General features: G+C 42.5%; 1 protein-coding gene across 1 annotated transcript in view; it reads right to left on the bottom strand.

Moving 5' to 3' along the window:
• Positions 1-786: 786 nt before the first annotated feature.
• The window catches only part of PATL1 (PAT1 homolog 1, processing body mRNA decay factor), a 38,228-nt gene continuing 25,504 nt past the window's right edge, over positions 787-13,510 (bottom strand). The window contains exons 11-19 of the mRNA XM_027860754.1: positions 11,763-11,886; positions 11,314-11,411; positions 10,726-10,785; positions 9,998-10,146; positions 8,933-9,092; positions 6,088-6,243; positions 3,275-3,366; positions 2,951-3,100; positions 787-2,428 (exon numbers count right to left, since the gene is read on the bottom strand). Of these exons, the coding sequence (XP_027716555.1) occupies positions 2,407-2,428; positions 2,951-3,100; positions 3,275-3,366; positions 6,088-6,243; positions 8,933-9,092; positions 9,998-10,146; positions 10,726-10,785; positions 11,314-11,411; positions 11,763-11,886 (1,011 nt within the window). The 3' untranslated portion in view covers positions 787-2,406. The remainder of the gene's footprint in view (positions 2,429-2,950; positions 3,101-3,274; positions 3,367-6,087; positions 6,244-8,932; positions 9,093-9,997; positions 10,147-10,725; positions 10,786-11,313; positions 11,412-11,762; positions 11,887-13,510) is intronic.

Below are 13,510 nucleotides of genomic sequence, written 5' to 3'. Positions count from 1 at the left end.
ATAATCCATACAAAAAAAAATAAAAAAAAAAAATAATCCATATTTGGGGAGGAAGGGGTGGGAATCTGGACCTGTGATTTGTGTAAGGAAACTCCCTCCACCACTGTTGTTGACAACTACTCTGTAATTTGGAGTCTTAGAAAGTCGTCTGGGCCACTGAAAGCTTGCACAACCTGTCCAGGGTCACACAAGTTGGCACTTGTGTGCTGATGTGGGACATGGACTCAGGTCTTCTTGACCCTGAGGCTGGCCCTTGTAGTTATTACACATGTTTCTCAAAGGTTATTTACACAACTAACTTATTTTTCTCCCTTAACATTGAACAAAAAGGGGAGAGATACCAGGTAGCTAGGTGGTCAAGTAGATGAGTGCCAGGCTTCCAGTCAGGAAGACTTGAGTTCAAATGCAGCCTCAGATACTAGCTATGTGACCTTGGGCAAGCCACTTAACCTTGGTTTGCTTCAGTTTCCCCAATCGTAAAATGGAGATAATAACCATATTTCCCAAGACTGTTATGAGGGTTAAATGAGATATTTGTAAGGCACTTAGCACAGTGCCTGGCACATAGTAGGCACTGTATAAATGCTGTTATCATTATTAGATATTTCCATTGACTACTCATTTAAAGGTGGTTGTGAGAGTCACTAAATGTGACAGACACCTTAGAAATACACATTTAGAAACAAAGAAACTCATGGATAGTTCTCAAGTATACAATTTGTTTTTATTTACAATACCCTATAAAAATGTAAATTTAGAAACTTTTATTTTCATTAATCAGAACCAAACAAAAAAAGTAAAAGCACAGGAAGGAAAAAAGAATGAAATGTCCACTTGATCAGCTTGGGGAGGGAGGGAAGGGTGAACAGGAAGGCGCACAGGTAGAAATATTCAATGAGTGATGGTTGGGAGAAAAACTGTATGTTAGTGGGAGAAGGAATGGTTGGGAAAGAAGCTGGAGTTGGTAAGGGGAAGAGATGGTGAACCAAGAGAGGCTGGTTATAACGGAGGATTTCACTGGTTGTACAAGACATATGTGCAAAATGTTCATCTTCTTAAATAAAAGAACCTCTCCTCTCCACCACATTCCAAAAGGTGCGAACAGCAGGAAACAGTACAGGATGATCATGAAAATTCATCAGATTAAATTGTCCTGGGAGCTGTACCTGCTGGGGATAAAACCCAGGCCCCCTGGTTAATTTTGTCAAGGAAATCGGGGCGATGCAAGGGGCTGTTCCGGCTGGGCTTCAAACCCAGGCCCCACAGTTATCTGGGAAATGGGACTCGAGTGAAACGGAGCAGGGAAAGCAGCTCTACTTATAGGTGGGAGGTGGGGAGTGGGGAGAGAAGGGAGGACCATGTCAAACGCAGAATCCATGGTTACCGTTGGGGGCCTCTACCCATTAAGGACCAAATGAAACGAGGTTAGAGAAGAGCCACAACAGAGCTTTCTAAAGCATTCCTGGGAAGACAGGGTAGGTAAGTGTGCAAAGATGTGCAGTTAAGTTCCTACACTGCTAATGCAGACTACGGGACAGAATCGGTCATCCTGTGCAGTCTCTCAAGGAAGGTGACAGAAAGCATGAACTCATTTCTTATGGTTTCAGTGAGGAGGGAAAGAACTAAGCACGTGCTGTTTCCACAGCGAGGAGATGAAAACCGAAGCAGAAGGAGCAGTGAAGGGCACCTAATGAGATAGGGTATTGCTCAATGATTTATCTCGGGGTTGGATACCCATATTTGCATAAGCTAGCACGAAGGGCAATCAGCAAGTTAGATCTGGGGATGGAGTAGATAGACACATGCCCCGCACTCCAGCTGGCATTGGCTGTTAGTTAGAAAGAGCTGGTCAATAGCCCAATGACGGGGTTTTTTCCCAAGCCATCGCATCACTCCTTTGGAACTCTGGAGACAACACAAATATCAGGATTTCTATCTAATGTTCCCCCCTAATGCCTTGTTAATAAGGGGCAAGAAACCAGAAAGCATCAAACAGGGTAGGGAGAGGAATATTTTTGGTGGGCTATAATTTACTTTCACCATGAATGATGGGAAAACACCAGATTAAAGAGATTACATCTGTGACTCTGCAGCCAAAAAAACAAAACCCAGTGAAATTAAAAAGAATTGGGGGCAGGGCAGGGCAGGGCAGGGCATGCAGAATTGTGACCTAGTAGTGAGGAGTAGAAACCAGCAAAAGTCATAGCCAGCCAAGTTTCCCGAGCAGAGAGGAGAAGGCAGGAGATTGGGGCTGTCTCCAAATACCAGTTATCGATGAGAAACAATCCCACAAGGCTTTGCTTTGGGGAAGGAGCCACCTTCCCTCCCCCACTGAAAACACTCCATTGGTGATGGCAGCAGTGCAGATAGCGGCCACCTGGAGACACAGGTGCCTCCAGAGCTCTTCTACCGTATCCCCTGAACCAACCTAAAGAAAAAGAGAGAACGGTTAGGAAAATAAACCCAAACAGAAGCCATCTGTTACACAGAGCAAGGATACTTGTGCGAGAGGAAGGGGACAACCATTTATCAAGTGCCAGGCACTGTGCTAAATGCTTAAATTATTTCATTTGATCCTCCCCGCAACCCTGTGAAGTAGGTGTTATCTCCATTTTATAGCTGAACAAACTGAGGTGACACAGGTTAAGTGACTTGCACAAGATCACACCACACCACTAGTGTGTGTCTTGGGCTGTATTTAAACTCAGGTTTTCCTGACTGCAGGCCCAGCGATTTCTCCACGGCGCTAGCTGCACAAGAATTCTCACCACGCCACATGCCCCATACCCCCTAGAATCCCTTTTCTCTCTGCCTTTGTCTTTAATTCAACATCACTCTCTGTTGGGACACCCATTTTTTCAGTCTTTTCCTTCCTCCTCAATTCATCCCCTTCTCCCGCTTTGCCTCCAATCTGCTCCTGTGTACAAGATTTGGCGCCAGCATAACTTACTGCAATTTTGTCTCAAGCAGGTTCAGCTTCTGCCGGTCAACATATCGAGAAAAAAGGGATGCTAGGTTTGCAGGTGTGGAGACAGGCTTAGCCAGGGTCGCTTGGGGAATCCGCAGGAGTTCTCTCGTGGCCATGAACATCAACTCTGTCCTGACAGAGAAAAGCCATAAAACCAATGTGAGAAAGATAAAGGAACCCCTCTATCAGGATTTATCAAGTGCCTACAGTGTGTTAGATGCTAGGCACTAACACTATAACCACTGGAGTGGCACAGCCCTTCCCCCCCAGGCCTGTCTGGAAGGAGAAGACACTGGCCTAACTCACCACTGGTTGTCCTGCATTAACTCTGTAGATGGGTCTGAACTCTGCAGCTCTTCTCCTCGGCTCAGGACCAGGTAGAGCAGTGACAGGCCAAACTGTAGAGAGAGAAGGCATCAATCTGTCAGCCAGGCAAGGCAAGCAAGCAAGCAAATCTACTATGTGCCAGGCATTGTACAATGTGCTGGGGATACAAGGAGAGAGAAGGAAACAACCCCTACTCAGAGGGAGCCGACAGTCTGCCAGGGGAGAAAATCAAGGCCAGGTCTGAGTCTATAAACACAAAGAGACTGAATATACCCTAAAACAAAGTAGTTGGGGTGGGTGGGCACTAGCAGCTGAGGAGCTCAGCCAAGGTTCCATGAAAAGGTGATGCCTAAGCCATATCTTTTCAAGAGATTTTTTGAGGCTGAGATGAGGAGGGCTGGGGGACAGCCTGTGCCAAGATACAGAGATGGGACATTCCGTTTGACCGCATCACAAAATATCAGAGGGCGAGTGATCTGTAAGAAAGACTGAGGCCAGACTGTGAAGGGCTTTAAAAGCTGAACGGAGGGATTTCTATTTTATCCTGGAGGCAATCGGAAGTCACTGGAGCATATTTACAAGGGGGGTGAGACAGTCCCATTTGAGCTTTAAAAATATTAACTTAAGAGCAATGTTAAGGATTTACCGCAGGGGGGAGAGCCTCGAGCAGGGAGACAAATTAGGAAGTCACTGCAATAATCCAGATGAGAAGGGAGAGAACCTAAACAAAGGCGGCAGCTATGTCAGGTGAGACAAGAGCTTGGGAGCGATGTAGAAATGGAGATTTGGCAACTGATTAGAGAGAGTGGGGGAGTCAACACTAACACTGGCGAGGAACCTGGGAGACTGGCAGCATGATGGTGCCTTCAGCAGAAACAGGAAATGTGACAGGGAGATGACTGGCTGGGAGTTTGGGGCACATGGAGCTTGAGATGTCTCCAGGCTATCCACTTTGAAATGTCCAAGAGCAAAATGGCAGCACGATGAAGCAGAGGGGGAGGGAAGGGAGGAGACTGGCACTGGAGAGAGAGCTCTCAGAGTGATCCTAAGTAAACCCACGTGAGCCGGCAAGGTCCCTGAGGGAGCATAGGGAGAGCGAAGAGCAGGGGGGGCCTATGAGTGACAGAGACCGTCAAGAGGGGATGGGCTTGGAGGACAAAGAAGTCACACGGGAAAGGAGGAGAACCAGGACAGAGAAGTGTCCCAGTAGCCCAGAGAGAAGAGAGTGGCTTAAGAGCGTTTAGGGCAGGAAGAATGAGGAACCACATCGGAATCATGAATGAGGAATCCTATTTGGAGTTTCAGTCAGGTGATGATGTCAGAAGTCAGAGCGTCGAACATTGAGGAAGAGAGGAAGCAGAGGACCAGAGACCACCTTTCCTAAGTGTCTGGCTCAAGAGGTCAAAGGTACAGATATAGCACTGTAGCTTGAAGGGATGGTCACTGATGTCTGACTCATCCTGACCCCGTGAACCATGCCATCTACGGCGTTTTCTTGGCAAAGATACTGGAGTCGTTTGCCACGTCCTTCTCCGATGGATAAAGGCAAATACAGATTAAGTGACTTGCTCAGGGTCACACAGCTAAGAAGTATCTGAGGCTGCATTTGAATTCAGGTCTTCCTGACTCCAGGTCTTGAGCTCTATCCATTGAGCCACCTAGCTGCCCCTGAAGGGATGGTAAAGTCTAGTGAAAGCTTTTTAAGGATAGAGAATACCTGGACATCAGGGGAAGGGTACAGTAGATAGGGAGAGATTGAAGACTGAAGAGGAGAGGATGACTGAAATGGGATTTGAGTGTCAGATGTTGGGGGAAAGGTGGAAAGAGTGGGGAACAGTGTCAAGGGGTTTTAAAAAGAAGAGAAGGTGAAGAAGGGACAATTTTCTTTGTAAAATAGGAGGCAAGATCCTTAGCTGAGAGAGACGGGGGAAGGGGAGGTTTGGAAGAGCTTTTGTGGTGAGATAGTGAATCGACTAGAGAAGAAGAAATGGATTGCCTTACTTCAGACAGGGGTTAGTTGAGGTTGTATAACATGAATTTAATCTGCCTAGTCAGCAAGGCTGTGTGACTTCCAGCTCCACTGAGCAGCATGTGAAGCTCATTCACACAGTATGTATAGTTAGGCAAATCTCTTCTGTCCCCAGAAGGGTGCTAATCATGCCAACCTGAAGTAGGGAGGTTCTTTATGTATTAACTCTTATTTATTCTTGGATTTTCATCTTTTAGTGTAGAAGGACTTAGGTTAACTTACAGATAATTAAGTCATAACAGGAAGCTAATATAAATCACTATCCTTTTGAATGTGATATCAGAGAGGGGAACTATGTCTTCCCACAAAATTCCCTTTGGTGCTACTGTCAAAGCTAGAATATTGGGTTGGCTGGATTTTTTTGTCAGACCCAGAATTAGACTTTTTTCATATTTAAACAGGATGTCCCAAAAGTCTTTAAACTTTAATAGCTTAAAACTGTACTTAAAACTTTTGGGATTGGCTATCCTTATCACTCAGCATTTAGAAAAGCATGTGAATTAACAGACATACAGTTCATTTAATTGCTTGGACAATTCTAACACCAGGGAGGAATAGGAGGAGTAGGATTAGATACTACTATTTTCACCTAGTCTACCCAAAAGTCCGGATTTTTAACTGCAACCGTGACATACATGAAGCATGCAACAACTGTTCCCAAGGTCCTTATGCCAAGCCCTGGCAGCCTGTGTGCATAGCTCAGAGCTCAGGTTGAGAACCCAGTAGAGTATGGAGTTCAGGGGCATAAGGAGCCCAAGAGCACCTTGTTCTGGAGCACAGCAGTGAGGTGTGGGTTGGCGGGTGCTGGTGCAGCTGCACTTTGAGGTAGGTTCATTAGCTGTTGCAGAAGGCTGGTGACAGTCATTGATGGAAGATGATAAAGGAGAAGGGAGAAGGGACTCAATAAGCAAGGTAAAACCTAAGGAAGAAAGACAAAAGCATTAGACATTAGCACTGGATGTTCCCTCCAGCCAAAGTAGAGAGAGAAGGGAATTATGTTGTACGGTGCAATGAATGAGACAAGATTTAATACAGGGGGAGAAATCACAGTGGGCGAATCCCAAATCATTTGGGGCTAAAATTGATGTAATCCTCAAAATAGGTGCTAAAGCACCCCAACTTTTTCAAGTCCATTTTATTAGCAATTTCACACCACCTCAAAGGTATGAAATCCTTTTATGCATACACAATGAGTAAGATTATCTTGAACTTACAGACCATTTAAAATGTTTAATGTTTTATTAGAAACTTAACATTAAACACATTGACATAAACTACTTAGTAATTAATTTTAATGCTTAAAGTCTAACACTTTTTCAGTACCTCCCTTTATGTTCCCATAAGGATTCTTTCCCCATCAATTCTCATTCACTTTCCATCATATATTTTTCACTTTGCATTATTTCATAAAGGCCTTTCTAGATTTCTCTGCACTCCTCTTAGTTACATTAGAGGATTCCATTACATTAATGTAACATAATTTGTTGAATCCTCCCCCCACTGCTGGAACATTTAGGTTGCCTCCAGTTTGTTTCCTTGCAATGACATAGAATGCTGCTATGAAAATCTTTGGACAGCTATTTTTGTCAGGGGCTGTTCTCAACAATGGAATTATCAAGTCAAATGGTAAAATTCTTTTTCTAACTTTTGAAACTTTCACTTTGTACTTCCAGATTGCCTGTAGAGTACTTTTAACTTTATCTCATTTATCCTCTTAATCATTCTGTGGGGTAAGTGGTATCACGGAGAAACTGATACAAAGAGCGAGAAAGTGACCTGCCTACCTTCACAGAGTGAATTCATTACTGAGCCAAAACAAGAGTCCAACCCTTTGATCCCTGCTGAGACAAGGTGTTCTTAGCCTTTTGGGGGTCCTGAACTCCCCCCTCCTTAGGTAGCAGGCTGAAGTCAACTGGACCCCTTTTCAGAATAACATTTTAAAATGTGTAAAATATATAGGATTGCAATTAAACCAACTAGAAACATATTAATTAAAATATATATACATATGTGTATGTATGTATGTATATCTCTATATCTGTATATAAATGTATACATATATATATCTATGAAAGGTTCACAGACCCCAGATTAAGAACTCTTGGCCTAGACTACACAATTGAAGTGCCATGTTCCAACAAGAGAAAGAGTTAAAAAATTAGAAGGGAATCCAAGAGCTCATCTGCCCCACCTCCATTTCTCCCTGGCAAGATAACAGTCCATACAATTATAATTATCTATCCTATTTTCAAAGGTATGCATCCAGTGAATGAGATGGCAAAACTATGAGTTTATTAATTTCCCTTTTCCAAATTCTCCCACTATAATTCAAAACCATTTCTTTCTATTTGGTCCTTTAAGGAAATAACTAGCCAGCACCTTTCTCATAATGATTTTATATACTTTAAGAGAGTAAAGCCATCCCTTTGCTGTTTTCATCATCCGAAGAGAGCTCAATATATATAATCTCTCCTCTTATACATACTTTCCATTCCTTGAAATAATTTTTTAATACTTTTCTCTGGTCCCTTTTCATTTCTTCCCTCATTCTTTTTTTTTTTTTTAAATAAGGCAATAGGGGTTAAGTGACTTGCCCAAGGTCACACAGCTAGTATGTGTCAAGTGTTTGGTCTGAGGCCGGATTTGAACTCAGGTCCTCCTGACTTCAGGGCCGGTGCTCTATCCACTGCGCCACCTAGCTGCCCCTCTTCCCTCATTCTTAATATATTAATTTAACATATTACTTGGTCTCTAGGACCCTTAGGTTAACTATAAAGTAAGACTTCAGCAAAGTGCTCTCTAGGGCCCTTTCCAGATTGAGCATCCTATGGTCCTCTACTCCAGCTCCTAACATCTTTCCAAGTAGCAGCACCCCGACTACTAAGACTGAAATAGTCTGCTATAACTTCAGAGTTCCTTTCTGCTATTTAGGTGCTCATCCCATATTTTCTCCATCTTGTATTTAGGAAACTTACTTTTGTTTTAAAGACATCACTTTATACTACTGAACTTCATCCAGTTCTGAATTTCCTGAAACTACTTCAAATTTTGTATGAGATTTTTAGGAACCCTGCATAAGAATTCAAACATTACCTAGATCATTTAAAAAGTGCTTTACAAGTATCAGCCTGGGCTTCAGGGACATTACTCAATTCATCTGCACTGATGCTGGGTCACAGCTATATATTTACATATAGGCTTGTTTTCTCCCTATTTAGAATGTAAGCTTCCTGCAAGTGGGGTGTGTTAGACTCTGGATCTGTATCCCCAGTGCATGGCATTTAATAAATGCTTCCTGAGAATAATCCATAGGAAGATATAAGTTACACTCTAAGCACATCATGAAGAAAATGCCAAATGGGACAGAAGCAACTCTGCAAATCCACAGTAATATTCCAGCTGCTTCCTTTTGTGTATATGACCTGTTCCTCTACCTCCTGAGCAATTAAAAACTTAGGGCTCGAACATACAAGTTTTTAGTTTTAATGACCAGAATGCACTTCTAAAGAAGTTCCCTTTTCTTAAAGAAAAGGAAAGTTAAAAATCTAGAATTGTCATGACTATGAAGTAGATGTCTACAGGCAAAGTGTCTCTCCTAGGGTATTTACCTCATCTTGGGCATCCTTCTTGATCAGAAAGGGCAGGTTCCTGGCTGTTGCCAAGAGGATGTCAGCTGCTTGCTCTTTGGACAAGAAAGGGAGAATACGGGCAACCATTCTCTTCCCTTTACGGATACACATGATTTGCATAAAGTGGTCATCGCTTGGCCTGTAAAGAGAGAAAGAATTTCCAATTAAATTAAAATTTACTTGATTATTGGCACTTTGTCTCTGGCCTACTGTTTCATCACTCCCAGGTTAGAGACCGGCTCAGTAAAATCCTGTTAACAACAGGAAGCTCCTAATTTATTCCATTTAGAAAACTGCCAACTGAATATCCTATATAAGGTTACTTTACTGTGATTCTTTTACCATTAGTATGGTCAAAACCAACCCTTACCCTCAAAGAAAGGATGAAAAATAATTTTCCAAGCGTGAAATGCTTTTGGTCAATGTACTGAACCATTTCATTTTTTTTTTTTGTCAAAAGATCCAGGAGCAAACTTCATGTCCTGATTCCTTACAGTGTATATTCATGTGAATAATTTTTCTCACTGAAAAAATAGGGAGCCAGCTCACTTCGTGTACAGCTGGACTATTTGGGTTCAATCTGACTTAAAGGTACATCGATGAAGCTGTGCCACTAGATACTTCCTGAACCTGAAGGGTGCGGCAGAAAAAAAATACATTTTTCCTGAGTTATCAGACTGGCCTCAGACTGGCCAAAGGATGTTTCAGCACTCCTGCCATGTTTGATGTCTCTTCCTCTTCATTTCTGCTTCTCTGCCATAAAAGTGCTTCTGTCAGTCCAATTCTGCTGCTTTAGAATTTGTTCAGAGCCATTTCTGACAGGTATTTGGAGGGGTTTGGGGGACAGCTCCCATCAGTTCAATTCTGGAAAAGGCTTACTGCAAGGGAGGAGGGGGGTTTGCCTACCACAGCTAAATGTATGCCATGATTGAGGAGAAAGAACTGTTCTAAAAGCACTCTGTGTGTGGGCAGATGATGGATAATCTCCTTCTAGGCAAAAAGGAAAGACCCTCCTCATCTTATGCTCTCCCAGACAGCTCTTACCTCTCTTGCCCAGGCAATTTTCCCCTCAGGTTGTCGTACATGCCACATATCTTCTGCTTTCTTTCCTCCATCAGTGCCTGCCGCTCCTCTTCCAGGCTTAGAAGATAGCGCCTTTCATAATCCTCCACATCCAGGAGCAGACTGTATGTCTAAGTGGGACAGTCAGAGGCCCTTATGTTAGGGCAGTGTGCCATCAGCCCTGCCCCCTCCCAACTCTCAACTACGAGAGATAGTAACCAAAAACTGAGTAGTACTGAAATTAACCTAACAGGTAGACTAAGATACTACAGATCTCTGTTAAAGCTGGAACTAACTTGGAACTTCCCTCAACACTGTCCTGTCCCACCTCCTCCCTACTTAGCTTTTCTCCAGATGGCTAAAAGCAGCAAAAATAGGTCTATACTTTGCCTAAGTTTTAAAACGGAAACTCTGGAAATGTACTTAAAAACTTCAAACCACCATGCTTTCTAGAGAGGTCTGGCAAGCAACAAGTAAGAAGCGTTTGCTAACTGACTGAAGCACAGACAATATGCCATTTATTAAACCTTTCTTGTAATTCCAACACATGCAAATTTTCCCACATTATGCATGTATAGGTGTGTGTGTGTGTCTGTATATAAACATGTACCGAAGAGCTATATGTATGTATGTGATTGTGAATGTGTGTGTAGAAGAACTGGGCAATTTTCTACCAGTGGCTGAATGTAGGTATAACTATTAGGACTTACTTTCTCAATTGTAACGAGAGTCTTTCGTCTCTTGTCCCGAACTTGTTTCTCTTTGGTCTCCTAAGAAAAGACAGATACCTCAGTGCTATGTCGTTTATCATAGCCATCCCAAAGCACATACTGAATATCTACCTGCAGGCAGTGTGGAAATAGGGTCGTGTAAACTAAGCTGAACAAGAAGCTTTTGTCTGCTGACAGTGAAGAAGCAGACAAATGTAGACAATGTCACAGAAAAGAGATAAAAACAACTGAACCAGCGGTGCCCAACAAAGGACATAAAACTTACTTATTAACATTCTATGTAGTGAAAGGAACTGCACACATACGTAATACATATACAATATATGTGTGTATGTATATATGTAAACACACACACACACACAGAAATCAAAACAGAGAGACATAGAAGAAACAAGAAAGAGACGAAAGCGAAGAAGTAATGATGTACTTTCAAGAACTAGACAGATGTCAGACAAGTAACAACCCTTTTCTCTACCCCACTGCTTTAAGGCACTGAGCTGGATCATGAAGAAGAAAAGGTGATAATAATCCAGAGCCCTGTAAGCAGACAGTTCTGCTAACACCTACATCATCTTCACTCCGGGATGTTACCACAGCATCAATCATTTTCCGGGGATTATTCACACTAGACACAGTAAGCTTTCCCAAAGAGCCCTCAAATTGCACTGCAAAAACAAAAAAAAAAAAACAAAACAATCACAACTATGTTGGCAGACAGCTTTTAAAGAACATGCTATTCTCTCATCAAAATATGAGAAAAAAAATTATTCTTTATGTCCAAACTCCGAGTAGTAGATTTCTCAATAATCTCTTATGCAAACTTTAACACACAGTGGAATAATAACTGAAAATATTTCCCTCTTTATTTTAAGGGATCATGGGAAATGTGCTTGCTGCATTAAGGTTTGGCCACCATGTTTACCTCGGGATTACTCCAGCCTCATTGCCCTGCACTCCCTCCAACACTCTCAGCCTCTGATACGAGACACGAATGGGGTGATAAGGTCCTCACTCACCTGGCTTGTAGGCGTGCTCCAGCTTTGCCACTTGGGGGGTGATCAGCTTGGTACGTTCTTTCTTGGGGCCATCTCCATGCACCTCCTCAGCTGCTGAGAGTTTCTCCAGTTTCTCAAAGTAGTTCTAGAGAACAGAAAGGACTGTAAATTATCTTTAATACCAAAAGGTCCAGAATTTAAGCTGTCAACTGACAGAGTACATTTAAAAAAATCTATAAGGCAAAGAAAATATACAATGAAAAATTTATGTCAAAGTAAAATTATAATGTAATTTTTACATCATTTGACACATGCCTTGTCCTTCTAATATTAATGATTCAGAATAATAGGGTAATAGATTGTTTGACTTATTGATATTCCAGGTTTTGTTTAAACTCTAAAAATAGGGGCAGCTAGGTGGCGCAATGGATAGAGCACTGGCCGTGGAATCAGGAGGACCTGAGTTTAAATCCGGCCTCAGACAAATAACACTTATTAGCTGTGTGACCCAAGGCAAGTCACTTAACCCCATCGCCTAGCCAAAAACAAAAACACAACAAATAAACTCTAAAAATCTACTTTGTGATTAATCTAATCCATCAACAAACACAAGCAAGTACTACTATGTACCAGACACTGTCTAAGGACTTGGGATACAAAGACAAAAATAAGCTAGTGATCTCCAAGAGTGTCTGTTCTGCTGGGGTGATGACACATACAAATATAAAATAAATATGTATACAAAATAAATACAAGGGAGTCGGGGGGGGATCAGAAAAGGCTTCATGCAGAATATGGCTCTGGAGGTGAATAACATTCCAGGGGACAGGCAGTGAAGAGCACAGAGATGATGTATAAGAAACAGCAAGGCCAGTCTGCCTGAACCACAGATGGCAGGAAGGAGTCACGGATACTGAGCTAGAAAGGTAGGCTGAAGCTATTTTGTGAAAGGCTTTAAAACCAAATGGATGAGTTTATATTTGAACTTAGAGGCCCCTGTACTCTACTGAGAAGTTGTTGTTTAGTTGTTTTTCAGTCTTGTCCAAATCTTTGTAACCCCACTGGGGATTTTCTTGGCATTGATACTGGACTGTTTCGCCATTTTGTTCTCTGGCTCCTTGTACAGAAGAGGAAACTGAGGCAAACAGGGTGAAGTGAACTTGCCTAGGCTCACACGGCTAGTAAGTGCCTGAGGCCAGATTTGAACTCAGGAAGATTAGTCTTTCTTTCTCCAGGCCCCAGTGCTCTAACCACTGTGCCACCTAGCTGCCCTTACTGAGAAGCACTATCTCAAATCTGTCCTTTAGGAAAGTTATTTTGGTAGTTGTATGCAAGATAGATTAGAGTGGTGAGAGGCTGGAAGCAGCGAGCCCCATTAGGACGCTACTTCAACAGTCCAGACGAGAGAGAATAATGAAGGCCTCCAGCAGGGTGGTGCTCTTGAGTAGAAAGAAGGGGACAGATGTGAGGGATGTTGGGAGGCAGAAATGACAAGAGCTGGCAATGACTAGATGTGTAGGTTGAAGGACAGTGAGGAGTCATGATGACAAGTTTTAAACCTGGCTACACACAACTGGACCATGATGCCCTTGATAGAAATAGGAAAAAGGGTGGGTTTGGGGAAAAAGAGAATGAATTCTCTTTTGGATATAAGTTTGAGAAGCTATCCCATTTGAAATGGCCAATAGGTAGTGGAAGATGAGTGATCTTCAGGAGGTAGGAGGGCTAGCAATGTAAATCTGGAAGTCATCCTCATAAAGATGATAATT

This window comes from Vombatus ursinus, unplaced genomic scaffold (genome assembly GCF_900497805.2).
Source record: "Vombatus ursinus unplaced genomic scaffold, bare-nosed wombat genome assembly UNPS02014248.1, whole genome shotgun sequence".
Lineage (NCBI taxonomy): Eukaryota > Metazoa > Chordata > Mammalia > Diprotodontia > Vombatidae > Vombatus > Vombatus ursinus.
The sequence above is the reverse complement of the archived record's forward strand: the minus strand, read 5'-3'. Positions and strand labels throughout refer to the sequence as shown.